The 22,781-nt window shown below is 42.3% G+C and overlaps 1 protein-coding gene across 5 annotated transcripts; it reads right to left on the minus strand.

The window, feature by feature from the left end:
• Positions 1–578: 578 nt before the first annotated feature.
• rab11fip5a (RAB11 family interacting protein 5a (class I)) lies at positions 579–21,980 on the minus strand. 5 transcript variants are annotated; one of them, XM_079573083.1, is made up of 7 exons: positions 21,854–21,980; positions 21,006–21,597; positions 8,870–9,384; positions 8,250–8,739; positions 4,640–7,291; positions 3,153–3,294; positions 579–2,701 (listed from the first exon to the last, which is right to left on the minus strand). In XM_079573083.1, exons 2-7 carry the CDS (start codon positions 21,359–21,361, stop codon positions 2,444–2,446), a joined length of 4,413 nt encoding a protein of 1,470 aa, XP_079429209.1. In that variant the 5' UTR covers positions 21,362–21,597; positions 21,854–21,980; the 3' UTR covers positions 579–2,443. The 5 variants fall into 5 exon arrangements, with proteins under 5 accessions (XP_079429209.1, XP_079429210.1, XP_079429212.1 ...); XM_079573085.1 differs by having other exon boundaries at positions 580–2,701; positions 4,640–7,051; XM_079573084.1 differs by lacking the exon at positions 21,854–21,980 and having other exon boundaries at positions 21,006–21,827.
• Positions 21,981–22,781: the final 801 nt, after the last annotated feature.

Raw genomic sequence — 22,781 nt, forward strand, 5'->3', positions numbered from 1 at the left:
TCACTGGCTTTAGGGACGAGAGCAGCTGTTGTCCTAGGCCGCGGGACAGACTACAGTTCCCAGAAGCCAATGCTCTGAGGTGTTTTTGACAGCGGCCAAGAGAAAATGTTAAGTTATGCTAGGAGTTTGTGCCATACTGTAAGTGTTGCTGTGGATTTAGGAGGTAATGCAGCCCCCTGGTGGTGATTTTGATAATCACTGTCGAAAACAATGCAAAACAGTTCTCTGCAGGGTTTAGGTCTTCGAAGGCTCTGGTTTATGAATTTAAAGGCTATGCTATGTATCAGATTTTTTGCTTTGTAAACAATAAAGAAGTTCTTCTCAGGGTTGAGGTTATAAACTCATATTACAACTTTCAGCGAATAAAATGGGTTAGTAATAATTCTACAACCTATGTGCTTGTGAATTTTCATATATATCGAATATAAACCTTTTTGTTTTTTTACATATAAGCCAATCTTTTACTTTTTCAAAATAAATCCACGACTTCATTCCTTGTCCACTGTGTAAAACCGACATGTTATATGAAGAGCGGAGCCAATGATACGGTGAGCAAGAAACACAAAATATTCTTTATTAAATATACAAAATTTGTGAAACAGAATTGCATCACGTTTGTAAACTTCCAGTCTTACACGCTACCTTTGAGCACATTCGAACAGCTACTCAGTCAGGACAAATACAAACTTAAACTTAAAACAGCTTTGAACATGGAAGACATGGAGACGACGTTCATCTTCAGTAAGTGCCACATTAAAACACGCTTCTAACATTTGTCTAGGGGTTGAAACCAAGATGGCGGGCGCTCATTGGCTACTTGTTTATTGTGGTGTCACAGGAAGCCCAGAGCAAGTAATTAAGTGCAGTAGTATTTTGTGAAGGTCTAACTTTACTTTACGGACTCAGTTACAGCAGTGATGATATTTAGTGCAAGGACTTCCACGAATGCTGTTAAACGTCGCTTAGTAATTTGATAATCTGAATACTTTTATGGTTATTCAATCGGCATCTGAAAAGTACGCTTCGAAACTATTTTTTGGCATTTCACAGTAACATTTGCTCATCGTCTACTATACGTTTTGTGCAGTGGTGATGGTAAATGAGCAAATGCCTCTTTTCCTTTTGTTGTAAAATGAAGTGACAAAGCTTAAATAAGGCAGCATTTGGCTTAGATGCTTATAAATTTAGACAAAGGGAGCAGGGTTCGGACATGTAGGCATTTATAAGTGCGCGAAGCATGATGTCAGGAAAACTAGGATGGCAGCTTGCGATACTGACGGATTTTAAGTGATACTGTCGTTGCCAGATAATGCCGTAACCCAGGCTGAACTCTTACGAACAGAAAGGACCAAACTGAGCTAATGAACGAGACAAACTGCTTTTCTCACTGTAGAAGAACACTTTAGAAGACGCTACAATCAGGTCCCAGTGACGCGGCTGCACAATGCGGGTTTTTGTTGATCCGCCAAAAACGAGTCAAAGCACTTGGTATTGATTAGGAGATAATGGTAACAGTGTCAGTCCAAAACATCCAATTTACAGCATGTAAAATTGTAGATCGATCGGCAAGAGAAAGCTTCCTGGCTTTACCTTGACATAAAGGAAGCAACATCTAAAAACTACGACTTAGAAGCGGTTTTACATAGCCCTCGATATCGGAGTGAATTAAAAGAACAGTTTGATTCTTCTTTTCACAAATTTTGGTTGGTTGAATGAGCATTTATACATTATTCCTACGGACAAGCTCAAGGAATGTGACTGATGTATGGCACTACGGGGCAGGTCATAGCATTAGCAGCTTCTCCATTTTATTAATCTGATTTGTTTGTCATGCTTGCTGTTCAGAAGCAGCTCTGAATGACATTATACTTATGGTGAATACTGAAAACATTAAATAGAGTATCTACAAAGCAGCAGAACTAAAATGGTAAAAGGTGTGCAACTTCACTACTATATAAAACAAGAAATGTTACTGAATTTGGCAAAACTTTGTTAAAATTTGTAAAAAATATTTAAAAATCACAATTACTGATTGTCAGGCATAAAGGTCACACTGGCACATAACTAACCAGTAATGTCAACAAAAGTAACCATCCATGCAGCGTGGGTGTTTTGGACTAAGACTCCACTTTCCCATACTTCAGTGATCAAAGTGGAAGGCGAGAGAGAGAGAGGGGAAATAATTTCTACAGTCAGTTTACTAAAATGGAAGTGTCTGGGTCTTGAAGCCCTTCAACACGTGGAGTGAACCTGAATTTGACCTGAGGACCCGCTACATTCTTCACGCTTCAGACCGCTCGGAGTGGTTTTGTTCGGAGGAGCATGCTGCCTGGAAACATCTCTCAGTGCCTATGTAACTGTTATCAAAAGGACGGCATAGCAGTGAGAAGACTAAGGAGCTGTTGTGGAGCCTTTATGAGTGAACTATGCCAAACAACGGTGGTCACTTGAACTTGGAGCGCACTTGCAGGAGAGTGGGTTTCTGCTCCATGATCCTCACCAGCAGAGTGTCAATGTAGTCCTCCAAATCTTTGACCTGCGGCTTCAGCTTCTTCAGCTCAATCTCTCGTTTGGCCAAAAGGATTTTCTGCCGGTCAAACTCCGCCCTCTGCCGCTCTAGATCCGCCTCCCGGTGCACGAGCAGGGCCACCAGTTCACTGTGCGTCAGGTGGTAGTACGAGCCCGCGCCCTCCGTCAGAAACTGGGGGGAGAGAAGCAAAGGGGCTGTGAAACGGGCTGATGACGCTCACGCACGAGCTCAGGCTAATTGCAACTAAAATGAATTGATTATTATTTATTTACTGAAAAGAAAAACAGTGCAATGCAATTAAGTCAATGAGAATAATCACCCTACTCAATTATTATGCTCTACTTGTTGACAAATTATTATAGCATTACACTCAATTAAAAGTCACCTATTGTATCCTATAAAATTAAGAACAATTTTGCACAGGTCTGTACACAGTGATGAATCCCTATAGAAACAAATTTTATACGGCATATACAGATTACCAAATGAATTGTGGCCTTTGCAATGCTTTACAACGCGACCATTTAAATCACTTTTCAGATTTGATTGTTGAACTACCTAACCCCGTTTCCCCATTTTGTTATCTTGTCATTTTCTGGGGGGGGGGGTCTTTTTACTGTACCTTCTTCTTGTCGCTTTCGTCCGTTGACTGGCTGCTCTTTCCAGCGTTTCTGGTGAATTTGAGCTTCTCCAGCATGGACCGGCTCTCTGTTCGCTTCTCTTCGGGCGCCGTGGCAGTGGTCAGGGGCTTCACCGGGTGTGGACTAAACGGGACCAATACAAGACACACAGAACTGAAGTTAGGCGGGAACTAAAAACAACACCAGACTTGATACAGAGGGAGAGAGAGAGGGACTCCATCTGGCTGCCACACAGGAGGTCTGATATATTTTAACATCTACACTAACTTTGCACCTTTTTTTTTTTTTTGGCAGACAGGGTAAAAAGAATATAATGCAATTGACTAGAGAATATATATTTAGGTGTCAACTTAAGCTTTTCAATTACATTTAAATCAATGCCTTAGATGATTACGACCGACCAGTAAATTGCAAAATCATGTTTCTTTATAATTATAGAATTTCGCCTTGAGGATCAATAAAGTAACTCTGATTGTAATAAAGAAAAAGAAAAAAAATGAATGAAGGAAGGAAGTTCTAAAACAATAACTGTCATTTGTTATATTGTATAATTAATGAGAATACAACGGATTTCACAAATAACTTGCTACAGACCCCTAACCACAACAACAGGAAAGACGGTTTCCTGTGTCAATGCCCTACATTTTGTAAGAACAAGCACACACAAATCTAAGGGCTGCAAAATATTTTATAACTTACCAACAACATTATTGCTATATTGTGCCAACTAAGCCCACACATTATTTTCCAATACATTTATTCACAAAATTGGAAGCATTAGCCGCAGAATATGTCAGATCCTCCGGTGTGACACCACATAATGAAAGCATAGATTGACCTCTGAAATTCCCCTGAAAGTTTAATTTTAGAAAGACTGAAAGTACAGGAAGGACAGGTGTAAGATTCCTCATTAATGGAAACAACCGTGAAAATTGAAAATTAAATTAGCTCAAAATTGAAAGACTTAATTGCATGCTTTTGTGCAATCAGACATGTTAAACGTGTTATTACCCTGAGGTGAAGAGGAAATGCTACTGGCGACACAACAACACCTTTTGTTCCCAACGTACTCTGCTTGGGTTCGGGTTGAGATCTCGGTAAATGACAGAGGCTGTGTGAGAAAGCTGGCTGCCCCGGAGGGAGACTGGGGGGGCTTTGCGAGTGTGTGTGCGTGTGTGTGTGCGTGGAGGGGCGGGGATCGCAAGGCAAGATTTCAGGGCAAAATAATAACTGCTAATTGGCCCGAGGCTGAGTTTTCCCATTCGTTTCCACAGAGCCAGGACACACACGCGACACCTGCGGCGCCGTCCTGTTAACACCTGAGTGCATGAGAGGATCAAAGAGAGAGAGACCCCAAGAGAGCGAGCGGCAATCAAGTTCCAGTCGAATAGAACAAAACAGGAGAGAAATCTGGAAGGAGAAGGGGGAAAAAGTGCTTCCAAAAGCGTTTGAGCATGTGCGGCCTCACCTGTCGTGCTGAATGGCTGCCTGATGAAACCACGGCTGCTGCGGCTCAGGAGAGGGTGACCCCGGAGCGGCCGTGTCGGCGACAGGAGCGAGAGGGGCGGGACAGAGCGCTAAAGGGGAGCTGCTGCACTGAGGAGTTAGAGCAGGAGTAAAGGGAGAGAAGAGGAGCAGGTCTGGCTGGGGTTTACAGGAAGAGGCCAACTCAGGGTCACTGCCGAACGCGGACAGCTGGAGGTCAGCGAAGGCCGGGGAGAGCACGCCTTCAGACTGAGAGCGCTGCAGAGTGCCGTGTTCCAGGAAGACATGCTCTGGTTTTGGACGAGGGTGACTTTGTAAAGTAAAGGTGTCCGCTGCATTGAATTGGGTCTCAAAATGGTCTACATTGTCAAATAATTGGCTCTGGTGCTGTGAAAACACATGACGAGGTGCTTCCTGCTTAGTGGTTTGTAAATCATCAACTGTGAGCATTGACTCAAATGTGACTTCACTATCAAATAATCCTCGACTTATGTCATCAAGCACTTCCTCTTTTGAACTTTGTAGATTAAACGTCCCGGCTGTGTAATCCAACTCAATCTTGGCACCTGCCCAGTCATCAAAATATCCTCCGTTGGGATTTTTTGAAAACACGTCTTCTACAACCACTTCCTGTTTAGGTGAAGCGATTAGATCATTTTGTGGAATCAAGTCATCAAGCGCTGTAAAATCTGACTCAAACTTGTCTCCCTTTGCATCACCAAAAAACCCTTCCTTCTGATCATTGGAAAATATATTATCCTCAAGCACTTCCTGTTTTGGGCTTTGTAATATGAACTCAGTAAAGTTTGTCTCAAAAGCGTTCAAATCACCAAATAATCCTTCATTTTGTCCGTCAGTTTTCAGTGCGACGTTAGAGAGTTGTTTTGTGTTGAAGTCCTCTGGTTCTGTGGTTACATTAGTGGCCTCCTGGATACTGACTGACTCAACAAAGAATATTCCGTTGATATCCTTCACAAACGTGTTCTCTTCCATCACCTCATGCTTTGAACTTTGTAACATGAAGCTGTCCATGGCTGTAAAATTTGTCTCAAAAGCTGCTGTAGTAAATTTCCCAGATACTCCTCCATTTTGTTCAACTGGTTTGATTTCTTCTGTCTTGCTTGAGTTATAGAAGTTGCCCTGCTCCGTCCCAGTATCATTTGCCATTTGAACACTATTTTGTTCAGCACGGAGCGTAGAGTCTATCTCAGAGAGTCCTGAAGTAGCATGCGTCAGGCAGGTTTGATATTCCTGGGAATCGGCACTCATGTACAAGCTCTGTGCAAAGCTGCCGCGGTCTGACGCATTTGTGTGCAATAGGGAGGCGTCGACACTCGGACTTATGCTGCTCGTGTTTGAGAAATGGGTGTAAAGTGCCACAGGGCCAGGGGAAAGTTGATCCTGATCCGCCACGTTAGTGCTCTCAAAGGGAGAACCAGAGATTGAGCTGGAAAACCCGGGGGAGGTTGTGACAAAAAACGGAGGGAGGGTTGGAGAGGGTTTGCTTTCAGGAATGACACCTATATTTGGCTGTGGGTCAGGATCTGTGTAACAATTATGCTTCTCAGTGTCTGTTTTATCCATTTCGCCTCCAAAATTGGTGACAGAAGGAGTACTTTGTGTTGAGTTACTTGCAATTGCATCTCTAGCATCTTCAATTGCAGTTTTCTGGTCTAAAGAAATATTGGCAGAGTCCCCTTCAGACTCTGATGTCTTCAAACCTTGAACAGCAGGGTTTTTCTCAAAGCTGCTCTCAAAATTTTGCACCTCCGTTTCCTCTGAAGATGAGAGTTTGTCAGACGCTGAACAGGAAGAGAAGCAGGACAGACCGTCTTCCTCCGCTGAGCTGCCGATACCCGAGGAGGTGGGGTCAGGGGAGCTGCTGTTGAACTTTTGGCTAGAAATCTCACTGTCATTGAGGACGTCCGCATTGACTTGTGCCAGTGGAGGCTCAGTAAAGAGTTTGATGTCATGCTCGAGGCTGTTTTCTGGGATAGTGTCGAGAAATTTGGTGAAAAAGTGCTGCGTACAAGTGTCCTTAGTGTCTACACATGCGAAGCTTTGCACAGGCTGAGAATAAAGGCAGTCATTTGTGGTTTGCTCAGTGTCGGTCTTAAGTGGCATTGTTTCCTTATTAATGCAGTGTGTTGAACGATGGCTGTAGGGGGTGTTGTGCTGTGTTTTGCAATCTGTGGTCAGATCCTCGGGAGACTGGAGCCTGCCAGAAGCAAATAAGTCAAACGACTGGTCCAGCTCTTGTTCTGATGCACAAGGACTGGGCAGCGTCTTGTTTAGAGGCGGTTCCTGGTCATGTTTTACCATGTTGACGCTGGAGTCTTCCGTGTTCGGCTGCATGCTGACCTCGGGAAAGAGTGTAGTTATTGAGGGACGGGCGCTGGAAAGAAACGGCAGAGGAGGAGGTGGAGGATTAAAAGGCTTAGGCATATCTTTATTAAAAGGGTTGTGGAGGACAGTGAAGAAGGGGTTGGACAGGGACAGGGGCGGAGGTGAGGGCTGTGAGGGGCTGAAGGGGTTAGTGTGGTGCAGAGGGGAGTCTACAGGACTGCCCCAGGACAGAGAGGGTGAGGGGGGGGCTGTGCTGGAGACTACAGAAGGTGACACAACCCCGCTGTGGCTGTGAAAAGAAGCAGTCCTCCGGATTAATGACCATTGCAGACATGGGAAGAGAAATCTCAGAATTATCCAGATGGAAAAAAAAAAAACTTTTTAACAAAGCAGCAGTACATTTTTTTTATTTTAGCACCTATTTTTACAACCATTAATTGCATTGCTGGATTATTATGTTTGTAAATTCAGATATTTTATAACTACTTGCAGAGTTGTTTGAGGTGATCATTCGACTTTTTTTCTCCTTTACAAAAGTCCAGTACACACCATCTGTATCTCTGTGTTTTCAACTCTGCTGCAGCTGGTCCAACTGATTACTTGGCGTTACCTGTGCCAAGTTGGCATGTTCCCCAAGAATCTGTGTGAATGCATCAGTGTGTAAGCTCTGGACACACACAGTATACAGAGCAGGCCAAAGGTATTGAGTGTACTATGGTCAAGAAGCGCTGACCTGGCCTTCATCACAAGGTGCTTATAAACTCAATATATCACTGCTGCAGGTTACAAAATATTGCAACTCTGTGCATTGTATTGGGATGCTTTGGAACTTTGGACTCCACATCACGAACAGTGAGCAACGCCAGGCCCTTATTTAATCACCCACCACTCGTAAAGTCAACGTAACATTAAGTCCACCCTTCATCAGTATAACATTTTAAATAGTTAGAAATTCATGGATAATGTTGGTCTACAGTGCAAATCCTGCTGCAAGCGGACAGTGAACAAGCACTAAAAAAACACACACGTCACGTGAAAAAATCACAGAAATTAAACTGTATAAGTTCTATTTCTAGAGACAGTTGCTGAAGGGTAATAGTAAACTCTTATAATGAAATATTAAATTGAGGTATAGTTGACATACATAGGTCTATACTTCAAATAAAATAAGATAATCCTTTTTTGATCTCACAATGGAGAAATTCACTATACTACAGTATGTATAGGGGGGGCAGAGTTGAACTCACCTGGGTTTGCTGTGCTGGTCCTTTGATCCGAACCAGCCTTTGTGTCTGTCCTCCACTGGGACCAGTTCAGACTGGTCTTTCCTCTTGCCCTGACTGTCTGCCTCCACAGTGCAGGAGGAGGCAGTGCCTAAACTGTCGTCCTCTGGGTCTCCTTGCATGGGCCCGCTCTGCTCCAGAGCAGCTGCAATGGCGGCCTTCTCCTCGGCATCAGGTTTATCAAAGGACCAGCGGCGCCCGTTTCCCACAATGTCAGGAGGCAGGTCTATGTCCCGCGGACTGAGGTTCTGGAGGGACATGGACAGGGGCAAAGGCTTCAACAGTCCTAGGCCGAGTGGCACTGCTTTTCCTGAGTCCAGCGGCTGGACGCTGAGAGAATGGCTTCCATTAACGCACACTTTGGGCGGAGGCACTGCGATGGTGATCTCACCGGCCTCGTCCCCAAACTCACATTTGGGAGAGGACAACTTTGGCGACGTGTTTGCTGTGTGCTCTGGAGAAACAAAGAGAAGGTGGACAATAGACATGTTATCTACAAGTGTATTCAGCACATACAGCTTACATGATGAAATGTGTTTTACACAAATGCGGTGAAGCCCATAAAGCCAGTGCAAGCCGTATACCTGGGCTGTTGTCTGCAGTCAGGTTGCTGCTGTTACTGGGAGAGTTGGACAGGTCGGACACCACCACACTGATGCCTGCAGTGGGGCTGAGGCTGCCGCCTCTGGAGGACGACTCACTGCTCTCGGAGCCCAGGGAGGTGCTGGAGCGAGTGTCTGACGACTTACGCAGCTTCCCCCTCAAAAAGAAGGTCCTCATTTTACTTCTCCGGACCTCTCCTCCCTCATCATCCTCATAGTACTCCTCTCCTCCGCCATCGCTAGGCAACCGCTGACGCATGCGCACCAGCGAGCCGTATCCGCCAGGCAATATGGCCGACGATGAGTCCTCCTCTTCCTTGGAGTGCCTCTTGCCCTTAATACGCTCCTTTAGTTTAAAAAAGGTGGAGACGCCCTTGTCCTTCATAACCAGGTCGTACATACTGGCCGTGAGATTGTTTCTGGTGAACTGCACAGTGACTTGGATTTCTCCTCGCTCCTTCTCTTTCTTTCCTGTCTTCGAGTTCAGTCTGTACCACCTGCGGGGAATAAATACTTTTATTTAGACTTACAAACAGACAAACATGCGTATTTTAGAGACACGAATTAATGGGCAAGAATCAAAACAATAATGAGACAAGTTTTAACCAATGAAAAAGAAACACTTTGAAGTGAGCATGTATGATTTGTTTTAATTTCTTTATCATAATATCTAGTAACACATTCAAACAGCAGTCAAAATTGTTGTTTAGATAATGGCAGTGTTGTTACAAAGAATGAGGCTAAGCGGTAGAGTAGAGAAAGTATGGATGGTGTCCTACTAATGCCACAGCGCTACAGTACAGTATGTGAGTGTGGGGGCTGACATACCACAACTCCTCAGAGAGGCCTTGTTTTGTCCCAGAGCCAGTGAGCACAAACAATAGTTTATTATAACAATGCACATTTTAATTTAGTCGCCACCGTCCTAAGAAAAGTAAAATGCAGGTGACCTACATGACAAATGTCTTTCCTGTATACAGCACAGAGCGGTTCTCAGAAACAGCGTTTACCAGCCTGTGCCTGCACGACACAATGAATGACTCATGGAAAACTCTCAACTGTTTGAATCAAATGAGAGAAAAAGCCCCTGTAACAAGTGTCGCTGTTGGTGACACTTGAGCAGCCAACGGGAAGCGTTCAGCTCTTGGAGGATAAAGATAGAGCTTCATTTGTTTCATTTCCTTTGAACAAGGCCATTTCAGTTTAACCAGGGTTCATTTGTAGCATGCAGTGTTAATAGCACACGCTACATCACAGCACTCTTACAGAAGCATGGCACGTGTACTCTAAGAGGCTGCCATCAAGTAAGAGCAGCGATTTGAAACTGGTAACTGGTAATCTCTCTTATATAATGTCAAAATAGCAGAATAACCAAGATGCAAAAACAGCTAACCTCACTATTAAATCAGTGCAGACCATATGATAATATTATATTATGGTCTTTTTTTTTTTAACAATAACAAACATCAACAAAGTAACACCCCACTCAGACTCATCTACAAGTGCACGCAGGATAAAGCAGCGCAGGCTGTTATGTAAGAGGACTATCCTCTACATCCCTCTCACTGAGCACAGAAATTCAGCAATGTTAAAGATAAGGATAAGGAATTACAACTTAATAACTAAAATTGAAATCTGCTGTATGTCACATTGGGACACACACAGATCAAAACGTAGAATGAAATTGCTCCCTTCTCTTATGTGAAGGCAACCAGAAATGTCCACACCTCATAGTCCTTCACAGGACTATGAGGTGTGGACTAAGGTTTCACTCCGAAGGCAAAACAATAGAGTAAGCCCTCCTCCTGACAGCGGCCTACACCCTGCGGCTGAGGTGGGGTGCACATTCCTGAGACAGGCGGCCAGGAAAGAGTTTATCAATGCCAATAATACAAACAATAAGACAATTGATACAGAAATACATAAGTGATTTGTCTCCTTCCAATCTGAAATCAAACATGTAAAGGTAAATAAAGATAAATGTATTGGCAATTTTTCAGGTTTACTGGAGGCGTTATCTTGGCCAAAGGAGGTAAACACTTTGAACTGGCAAATAATTGTGGAGACCATTTCTCTTTGCACAGAGTTCTTTTGTAAAGGGGTTTTGCATGAAAGATTTAACAGAAGAAAAATGTTTCCTTTCTCATATTTACCCAGGCCAATGATTTTGCGTGTCCAAATGATGTTTGGTGATAACTCCAGTATTTTTACATTTTAAATTCTCCAGTGGTGTATTGGACTGTGCCAGGAATCCCAGAAATCTTAGTGTTTTTGACAGCACAATCCCATGCTCTAATGCTCTATTCACAAACTACAGAAATCCACAAGGAATAAAAACACATGCTATTTATCTTTCGTTACACATTCACAATACATTCCATCAATTCAATCAAGTAAGCATTAAAAAAAACAGCACAAAGAAATAATAAAAAATGAGTTTATGTGACTGATTTTCGAAAGAAATGGCAAGAATTTCTACTTTCAAGTTTTGTTTTCTGTTTTTTCCAAATCTATATGTAATCTGGCACTCAGTAAACTTGATACACCGAGTGGTACAGAATAGTTTTCCATACCACATAAATCTTCTCTTTGTGAAGACCTCATTCTGTAATCTATTTCACTTCTATGTTCGTGCAAAGGTTGAACTAGATCTATGTACTGTTAACTCGACTCAAATAAGGAAACTGCAACACTGCAAAGCGGCAGCAGCCTATATTTGAGCCCACGTCCTGGAGCAGAGAGAGAACAGCCTGAAGAGGACCCAGTTCCAAAGCACAACGTCCCACACAGGAACTAACGCTTCAACGAGGCCAAAAAAATCAAAACTTTCAAAGATTCTTTCGAAAATAACTGAACCTAGACACCTACACTTATGACATTTTTTGTGCTTTAATGAAATCTGATCTTACATAAATGTCATACTGTAAACAATCCCATTCCAGGGCTGCAAAGCATAACTCCTATCTGCTTCTCAATCTCTCCAAAACAGGAAGTCACAACACTCCACCCCATCCCCTCATGACAGTCTCCCCCAGCTGAGACATCTTAATCTGGCTTTACAAAGTACATGTCTTCTTTGGCGTGAGAAGATCCCCAGAAAGCACCCTTCTAGGCAGTCAAGAGCTGAAATTACAAGTAGGCTATCAACCTATTTTCTCCTGCGCAGGGCCGTCTCCATGGAGCTTAAGTGTCTGGGTGGTATCTGCGACAGACAAAGGGGACTCTTTGACATAAAACTGGCCACAGGCAAAACAAGTGAGGAGTGTAACAATGTACTGTTTGTAAAAAAAAAGAAAGGGCAGGACAATTTATTGCAATCAAAACAACATAATATCCAGGGGGTCATATGTGTAAAACCTGCTATTCCTGCAGATTGTCTCTCTACAAATATGTTCTAAAAAGCATGTGATTCTGTATTTGTTTAGCAGTCCATATTTCAGACTTGTGAAATAGTAATGCCCTTGGACCTGTTTATAATGTGACCTGTGGATTAAGTCTCAAATAGTCTATGTAATCTTCTTTTTACTAATGTGCAGAGCTTAGGGATATTTCAGGATTTTTGACATAGGGCCTCATTTCCTAGTTATCCAGAGTGTTGTTGATTTCTGATTTTTTTTTAATTCATGCAGTCTTTGTAATTGAAGAGTTTAGTAGTGCTAGGCTAGTGCTAGGCTAGTGCATGTCTATGGTAACTAGTAGCCTGCATTAAAAACGTCTGACCCAAGCACAGTGCACCTGAGGCAAATCACTTATAACATCAGACTACCAATATAAATGTCTGTGTTGACTGCATAATTGTTTTAATATAACCATTTTGCATTTAAAATAACTTATATTTGAGTAGCATCAGCTTCCTGGTTGTAAGCTACGCAGCGGCGGAGTGATCTGCTAGGTTACCGGATCTACAGTAGTTCGTTTACATGCGGCCGGCATTACTACATGTGGAATTCACAAAGGAGCTTTCTACAAATCAGATATGGCAACGTTTGGAGGACGACCCCATGATTTTGAAGAGGTTTTTAATGCAGGCCACTAGTTACCATAGACATGCACTAGCCTAGCACTAGCCTAGCACCACTAAACTCTTCAAATATAAGGACTGCATGAATAAAAAATAAAAAATATCTCCAGAAATCAACAACACTCTGGTTAAGTAGGAAATGAGGACCTAGGTAAAAAATCCTAAAATATCCCTTTAATTTTAAGACAGAATCTACAGCGTAATACCCAGCAGCAAGAATTTAACGCAACAGAGCACAGGTGTCACTGGTGAAAATTAACTACCTCTATTATAATAAACAACAATGGGAGGAGCAGCGCAGATGCTTTGATAAATATGCTGGAATTGGAGTCAAAATATATTTCAGAGTGAGCAGTCTGGCGCCATAAGGGATACTAATGTACATGTTTTTTGATGAAAGGAGAAACCGGAGGAAACCTACGCAGACACAGGGAGAACACACACATAAACTCCACGCAGAAAGGCCCGATCTAGGATATTCTTGTTGCCTCACAATTGTGTAGAATATGTAGAAGACATCGTTACAGATGTGTGTCCAAATGTGACCAGAATCAAAAATGTGAAAAGACAGACACTGCATTGTAGACCAGACTATTTAATCTTATGCCAGGCACAGCGGTCATAATTGCAACATTACAATTTGAAAATTAAAGTAATGGTCATTGTGGCTGTACTGCAGCAGAATAAATACGATATGTAGAAAAGCAAACATTTTTAAACATATTTCTAAACTGCAACTTTCATGCAAGTCTGTGTTTTTTGGCGTTTAGAACATAATAGTTCTATAATCTGACGGTTCCCTGTAGATATTTGAATATTTGAGATATGGGCATGGACATTTCATGATGATTTTAATGGGATCAGAGGAGGTCGGTCAGATAGTTTTACATCATCGTTGCTTCTGCTTCTGTCTTATTTTGCGATCCCTGCGCGTGTTTGAGAATATAGCTGCATAAAACAGAAGAGCTATGAATCATATGCAGGTTATAGATGTTGCAAGTATAGATATGTTGCTTTCTCTAGTCCACACCAGACATGCCAGAACTATTTTTTCAGTTGATAGTGATAAGACTGGACATGTCACTTTGTGTCTCCAGTAAACGGGACAGTAAACCACAGCAGGACAGTGAGGAGGAGCGAGGGGAGGGCTGCGGTGGTGTTGGGGATGTGGCTGAGATTCCTACTCTTTGACAAGTAGCGAACAGGCCACAAGACCATAACCACATTCCACATCTGGACGCTATGCACTGTAACCTCACCACGACTTCCCATGAAACGCTTTCACACAACCGGGCATTGTATGCGAGAACTGCACATCCTTCAGCGCAGGTTAGCCACAAGGAAAACAGGATTCCTCTTCTTAGTTAGAAAAACATTGGTGCTAAATGTTTTGGAATACAGAAGAGTTTGGGAGTAGCCCCAAACTGGAGAACCGACTTACACAACATAAATTGTTCTGACAAGGCAAAACCTATGTCATTTGCATATAACTATAAAAGACTTCATCAATATTTCAGTGATGTTAAGCTGCCAAGATACAAGACAAAGACCAAACAAATAAACCTACCTTCCTCTGCAGTTATTGAAACATTAGTGACGCCTGAGAGACAGCACATGTAAAGTGCTGTGGAGTTGATATAATCTGATGCATTTCATCTGAATCGTAGCAGAGTCTGCGGCTCATTCGGCTGATCCGGGATGTCCTGGATGACTGTTATGTAATGATGAAGGGAAGAGCGTCTGTTGGACATACTGTGCATCACACAGAGTGCGCCTGACACTGGGCTTTTATTCTGCCAATGGATGTCCAGATGAAAAAAAAATCTGACCTCAGACCTTTGTCTCTAAACATTTGGGTTGGTAGAAATTAAAATCCAAAAGACTGTGCCCATGTTGGAAGTCACAGCTGATCACCACCAAATAAAGAAAGAAAGACGCCTAAATGCTTATTTTAGCATTATCTTTTTGTAAATTGTTGTGTTGCATCATGCTGTATGTACACAAACAGCTATTTGTTCTCTTTGTGTAGTAAGTGCATCCATAGAACTGAAAATACAAAAGGGAAAGCACCCAACGCCCACCTTTACAGAAATCTGACACTGCATCTATACATGCTAATGTTGATGCATCACTGCGCCCTCCCACGACAGAGCAGGTCTACTCAGGATACAGTATTTACTTCAGCGAACAGAGTAAAGTACAGTAAACTGACAAACCAATCAACAGTTACAATGATCACAACTGATTCTAGAACAGAACATTTCCCGACCATATTAAAGAATGCTACAATACAAAAAAAGAAAGACCTGTTTAAATTTATGAGCACAAAAAGAAAGAAATCTGTGTGAAAAATTCATCTTACGCAAAGCTTTGGGATATTAATAGTTCTGTGAAAGGTCTTGGCCTATGGAGAGCAACAAAAATGTGTGACTAAAGTATATCATTTTATTACTTATTTTTTGTTACTTTTGTCGAGAAATAACACTGAGCAACCTGCACCACTAGGCATCAGCATCACCCTAGAAAAATAGCATACCACTAAAACAACCCCAACAACTGACTAGGACGTATCACAATCTTTAAGGCTATGGCGTCAAACACTAAGAGCAAAGACGGGTACAAGCTCTCAAATGTCAGAGCTATCGGAACTTTAGGATTCTGCTCCTGACTCCTTGGCCATTGTATTGAACTATAGAGTTAGAATAGCAAACTAAAAGCATACACATAACTTTTTTTTCTCCAAATACCACAATTTTTCCAACCCTGGTGTCTGAACTGGTGCTTTACCTCATTGTCTTGTCCATGCTCAGTCAAATGTAGAGCTCGCCTCATGAAGTGCTGCTTTTGACCGTCCCAGATTCACCGAATGTCACATGGAGATACTAAATGTACCAAGACACTGCACTGCTGACACGCACTGTTCACAGGCCCACCAACCTTCAACTGACCAGCTCCTACAGAGGCCAGAGGAGGAGGCTCTGCCCAGGGTCAATATACTGCTGTTGAACATGAACTGAAAGCACCAGACGAAAGTACTGGAGAATGGAGATAGACTTTATCTTCCGTGCAAGTCTGCAGCGTTAACCTCAATCCACAGGACAGAGGATGCTACACTGTAACGTCGCCGAGTGCGATTGCATTGCGAGCTTAAGAAGAAACCATTGGACTTACATAAATGCACATGTACTACTTCAGTTAAAAAAATACTATCTTTAAAATTCTGAAAGGACCAGCTGCAGAAAGTGCAGACTAACAAGGCCAAGCGAAAGACTAGTAAAGAGCAAAAGGCCAAACAGGAAGTTGGTACACATATTGTATGACAATTTACAGAGCAGTGAGCTCTGAGCATAGTTTTTGTGATTGTTTATAGGCAATAGATGGTGGCGACGCTCAACTCACCCAGAGACAAAACCTGCCCAGACAGTTTACAACAGAATTTCACAGCCATCTCAAACTCTGCAGATCATGCATCTCCCTTTTTTATGGCTGTTATCATAGCCACAGCTCAATCCAACAAGTTTGAGCTTGTTCTTGCATATTCATGTCCCCAGCCACAGAAAGAAGCTATTTTAGTTCTGAACAATCCTGCATGAGAAAAACCATGCATAAACAGGTGTCAAAATGCCATAACTCAGTGTACTTTTGCATTACAGTTTACATACTGTGTTAATCAAAAACCGATGGAAATACTGTGCTTATAAGCCAACAGAAACCAGAGACTCACATTAGTCTTATGTCACTCATAGCAAGAGATTTCAAAACACTTACAACAGTGGACAACTCATGGATGACTGAGATCTTACACAAACAAGCTCGATCTTACACTAATCAGCTTTATTCCACGTTTTATTCATTATTTTGTTGAGTGCCAATTGTAGCATCCCAGCTGAATGATTGAAGCGTACAAGTGGTACATTTCCATGTCAATGTTTATTTCCATTCCTTATGACCACCGTAAGAGCTAAAAGGTTAAACACAAGCAAATTACACTCATGAAACACTCTTAAGCATGAGCATAAACATAAAATAGACAATCACCTTTTTTCTCCCTTCAGCCAGGAGCCAGAAGTAAATCAGTGAACCGCAAGGCATTTTACACATTCTCCCGCCATGATGATAAAAACATTTAAGCACTTCCTACAATACCGGAAACTACGTAATTTGTACAGGAAGTACTTCAAAATAAACCATACTCCGCTACACTCCCGCCAATCACGAGTTAGGATAAATGAGTGATTAACAAATAAACATTTACAATATCTTACAAAATTTTGGAGCAAATAACACTAGACACATTTGCATAATGAAACCTTCTATTAATGAATGATCAAAGAGTCATTACTTCCAAAGTGCATGTTATGTAGCGCAGTGGGGTGTCTACCCTTACATAGGTTACATTTTGATCGACACATACAATCTCCCACTCCATGTCCCGTTTCTAAACATCCATAACACAAAGAGTTGTCCCTTACAAAGGCCCGTCGTTCTAAAAGTGGTAAATCCATAAATTTGGCACACATGGTCAACTGATGAAAATAATTCCTGCAGAAGGGACAAGGATGTCTCTGCTTTACAGATGCTGAATCCCTACTTTTCATAGATGTAGCAGTAGTTAGAGTACTTTCTGATGGAGTCCATTTATCTGAAGAGCGAAGAGCATGGAGTGATGTGACTGGATTACAGGCTATATCGGCTTCGAGTGTCAGAAATGAAACAAAATCCTTAAAACAGGGAAAAACATCAACTTCCAACAGGCTTTGAGTGACTTGTCGATTCCATCTTAGAACAACCCAGTCTGGAAGTTTTGAAATCAATTTTTGGTTTTCGTCGCAGTCATTCAATATTTCCAGACCTTTAACATGTGGCATTGCTTCAAGACAAGTATTCAAAAAATCTGAATACAGTCTGAGACCTTCTGCATCCTGTCCGTTGATTTTAGGCCAAGTATGTATCTTTTGCCGAAATGCCCTTTGAATAGTAAAAGGTTGGCCAAAACGTTCGTTTAGACTTTTCCATGCATCTTTATAAGCTTCATTATCACTCCTGAAAAATGCTCCCTCTAACATTTGATGCACAGGGCCACCAACATATTTTTTAAGATAGTACAATTTTTCTTGAGGTTCAACAGTTCTTTTGTCAATGAGTGCAGTGAATGCTGCCTTCCATTCGATAAAATCAATAGGATCACCCATGAAAATAACTGGTTCAGGAATGGGTAGCCTATTTAAAATAATATGATCCTGAACAACTTTTACCAGAGAGGAAATATCAGAGTCTATTACAGATGTGGTGGGAGGGGGTACAGAAACAACTGGCACAGGTGTAGTTGTAGCAGAGCTAACAGGATGAGCACAAGTGAATGATGGCTTTATATGTCCACTGGACTGCGGGACACTCGACTGTGCTGCAATCGTGGCCTTTACCGCTTCCCCATTTGCCACTGCATAGCCTGTAGTGGGCTGAGCTATTAAGAAGTCTGAGGTACAATTTTCGTGAGTCAGTTCTTCATCAAGGACTCGCAATCTTGCCTCCGCCACACGAATCTCCCTTGCCGCTTGTAGTCTGATCAATTCATGCCCTTTTTCTTCCATTTCTCTTTTATGCTGTTCCGCCATTTGACTTATTGACTGTTTTATCAGTTCTTCTTCCAGGATCAGTTCATAATTCGCCCTTTTTGCAGCCAGCTCAGCAGCAGCTTCAACTCTTTTGGCTGCTATAGAACCTTTATCAGAACAAAATGAAGCATGTGAGCCATAAACAGATTGTGCATACTCATGTGAGAGCAATTCATGCAGTCTGTTCCTTTCTTTTATTTCATCAAAATTTTCTAAGTCCTCAGTGGCTCGGTTATGAGCAATACTAATGAGTTCTGAAGTGACAGCCTGACAAGTGTCTATACGTCTCCGCAGTTCAACAAGTGGTGGAGCTATGGGTCGAATTTCTTCAAAAATGTTCAAAACTTTCCTTCTGCTTTCATTCAAATAATCAATTAACAACCAAAGCTCCTCTTCAGACATGTATGAAACAAGTTTCTTTCTTGCATCACGAATATCACACTTCCAAATATCATACAAGGAAAGCAAATACTTCTCCTTCTTTTGAACTTCTTCCATTTGAAAAGACTGCATATTTTCTGTTTGTTGAGGATGACTCGTTTGTGTCCCTTGCTCCATTTTTCTTTCTCTTTTTTTTTTTTACTTTTAAGAAGGGAGCCGGTCCAATGTCCATCAAAACACAAAAAAGAGAGAAGGGAGGAAATATCCGTAGACAGCGTTTTTGTTGGTATTTTTAATATACCTGTCGAGCTAGTTGCAGCAGTCCTTTGATGTAATCACCGTAGTTTGTTGCGTTGTATCCCATGCGGTTCTCTTTGCCTTTCGCCGCGTGCGTGTTTAATCCGTAGCAGATACACACACAGGTTCAGCGTAGTCTTGAGGAAAGCTCTTACTGTAGCATCCCAGCTGAATGATTGAAGCGTACAAGTGGTACATTTCCATGTCAATGTTTATTTCCATTCCTTATGACCACCGTAAGAGCTAAAAGGTTAAACACAAGCAAATTACACTCATGAAACACTCTTAAGCATGAGCATAAACATAAAATAGACAATCACCTTTTTTCTCCCTTCAGCCAGGAGCCAGAAGTAAATCAGTGAACCGCAAGGCATTTTACACATTCTCCCGCCATGATGATAAAAACATTTAAGCACTTCCTACAATACCGGAAACTACGTAATTTGTACAGGAAGTACTTCAAAATAAACCATACTCCGCTACACCAATTCTATTGCCAAATATATCGTTATCACGTCATTACATCATCATTTTTATATCATGATATAAACTTTTGGCCATGTCGCCCTGCCCTCGTGTTGACAGTGTATTTTATGCTTCAACATAATAATCATAATAATAATAATACACAGAGCGTGTCATTGATGGCGTCAATGTCTCTACAATAGAAGATTTGAAAAACTAATTTTACAACAACAACAACATTAAAAAAAAAAACTAAAACGGGCCGTGGACATAACGTACTCGGTGTAAATGCGGTGTAAACAAACTTAATTTGTTAAACTACAACTTTCCTTGGACTGCAAGGCAAATGAGATCCATGCCAATCTTTGAGGTGATATTTCTGTTGTCACTCAAATTCAAATATGTTAAAATCAGGAAATTAATTACTATTGTTAAAAAAAAAAACAGAATACGAACTCATGTTACTGAATGATACAGTGAACTGTCCTCAATAACAGTCTATCACTATACCCACACTGTGCCAAAAAAATCTCATTTTCGAAACTAGATCCTGAAAACGACACAGAATGCTATACTGAAGTATTCTGCCTTTGCTCTCACCAACTAGTACTAACTGTTCAATGTGGCTTTTACAAAAATGCACTGGTCTTAAAGCAGACACCAGAAAGAAGGAATTACGTACATTGGAATATTTTCTTTATCAAACTGCAATTGTTTCACCGGTAGAATTCAAACCACAAAGACTATAATCCACAGGGCGTGTCAGTCTGGTCAAATACTATTGACACGAGGCATGAACCATTTCAAAACCAAATTGAAGTAAATAACTGGACACAACAACGTTTACTGCACTTCTATGTATCCAGTGTTAGGTCCAGCTGTAGTCCAGAGAACAACAACATGTTCTAAATATACTCTGGAGCTTTCCAATCATAAAACTGTTAGATAATCCCTGGAATTGGGACTGAGCCGTAATCCTCACGCAACTACGTCACATCTGCTATTAGGAAAACAAACACAGCAGGGAGCCACTGCTACTCATGTGGGCACTGGCCACTACAGTGAGGCGGTAGAAGTTTCTAGACAGTTTTCAGAAGTGGCGTATGTTGTTTGGCATGAGGTGTGTGATGTTCCCAGAGTTAGTTATGGGAGGAGGAGGGAGGGAGGGTGTGTCTGCAGGCCCCTGATGCAGCACCAGAGATTTGACAGCTGTGTTTGTGTCCCAGAGCAGAACTGGCTGGACCCAACTAATCGTTCAATGGTGCATAGTTTTGCAGCCTGTGGTCATACAGTGCACTTTCACTCACACATCACTCATCTGTCAGGTGAACCAACTTACGCATTTTTCACGCCTCTGCTCCCTGTAAACACCGTTTCCAGGGGGATCACCGCCTGTCCCAGGAACACGTCCAGCCCAATGAGAGCCCGGTGCATCACGGTGAGGACCAGCTCGCTGCTCCCGCCGCTCTCCAAGGCTCCTGGCTGCAGTTCAAACGTGCACTCCTCCCTCCAATCCGGCTCGGTAGTCTTCTCCACCACGCAGGTCGAGTATTTCTCCTTCCCCAGCTGGATGATGGTGTACACATCGCTGGTGCCGTGCTTGCCCTTGCCCCGTAGTCCTCTGCCTTTCAGCACCGTCACCTGGACATGTGTCGGTAACCATTTCTGGTCCTCGTCCGGGCTTAGCGAGGACATGTCCACCTCCAGACAGACAGACTGACCTGCCTGCCCGTCTGCGCCGCCTGGTTCTCGCAGTCACATCAGCTCTGGGGCTGGCGGGCGGTGCCGCATTATGGCTGTCGCCGCTCCTCTCGTAAGTTGCCGGTGGTTCCGTGCCCTCGCTGTGTCTCTGCGGCAGCGGCGGCAGCCTCTCTCTCGCCCCGCCGTACGGGCCTCTCTGCGGGCAGCGACGTCACGCCTTTACCCCCCTTCTGCAGGACAAGGAAGTTCAGCAGCAGCACCGCTTCAGCACATGGCGGTACATGTACTACAATACTTCAAGACAACGCCAGGCTGTGGAGGAATGCACGTGTTTCTGCTAACGGGATGACATCAGCTATGAACGACAGTCGCTCAAATAACACAAACACAATGTCAAACTCAGTGCCTGCATAAAACTCCTCCGCTTACTCAATACCCGTGATTTTTTTCCACGTACAACCAGGTAAACTGAATAAAGATGCTTACTCGTGGGTCGTGTTGTTGTCTGGTCTGGTCTCACTGCGTAACAGCCACTGGGAGCAGCAGGATGTAACGTTACAGCAGGATTTGTTAGCTCATTTAGCCACTTGGCATTCTGGGTAGGCTAACAAAGGCACAAAGCAAGAACAAAAAGTGCATTCAGAACTTTGAGAATGTGTCATATAAATATTACATCAACTTTAACCACGCCTGAAGCTATTTAACTATGTATATTTTAGCTTTGCACAAATGTGTTGGTAACAGATTTTTTTTTATAAACTTGCCTGTCTGCTGCTGCTGCTGCTGCTGCTGCTGCTCCCGGTCCACCGTTACCATGGTAACAAAGCATCACCTTGTCCTTTGATTTATTTGTTTTATTGAGGAAGAAGTATTTTGTTCTATTCAAACAAACAGGCCCACTTACTCTGAAGTTCATTTCAAAGCTTTCTGATTTTCTTTTTTTTTATTTTGCCTGTGAATAAAATGACTGTGTAGGGATTTCCATGTAGGTTACAAGATCTTAGGCCTTCTTGACTACACTTTAGTCCGTGTTTTGACCTGCCCTCTGCAAAGCAATCATTTGAGTTTCACTATCCATTAAAAGAAAAATGCACATTTATTATAGTCTATTCTGATTTAATTTCCACATGCTTTATAACTTGTGTGTGGGCAGTGGCTATGTCTTCAAGCCCACAAATCTGCTGTCCATGTTGATATATAGCCTAATTATCCACCCTTTTTGCTCAATGTGTAGGCAAACATATGTGCTACAATATGTTTTTCCTCTTATTAAGAGGAACGACTAGATGACATTAGAACTAATGTCATCTGTCAAGCTGCTGCTTTATGTATTTAGACTACACTCTTCTATATTTCATAATTAAGTGTCTGTAGGATTTATCTTCATCTTCAGTTTTGTTTTGGTTCCTGTGCA

Source organism: Gobius niger (assembly GCF_951799975.1).
Source record: "Gobius niger genome assembly, chromosome: 16".
NCBI classification, from domain to species: Eukaryota; Metazoa; Chordata; class Actinopteri; order Gobiiformes; family Gobiidae; genus Gobius; species Gobius niger.

What these genes read in the sequence shown, in the direction of transcription:
- rab11fip5a (XM_079573083.1), bottom strand. Translation starts at nt 21,361, where the DNA reads ATGTCCTCGCTAAGCCCGGACGAGGACCAGAAATGGTTACCGACACAT. An exon ending in AGCAGAGGCGTGAAAAATGC is followed by an intron (nt 9,385 to 21,005) that starts GTAAGTTGGTTC and finishes TATTCCCCGCAG; the next exon opens with GTGGTACAGACTGAACTCGA. An exon ending in GACCAGCACAGCAAACCCAG is followed by an intron (nt 7,292 to 8,249) that starts GTGAGTTCAACT and finishes TTCTTTTCACAG; the next exon opens with CCACAGCGGGGTTGTGTCAC.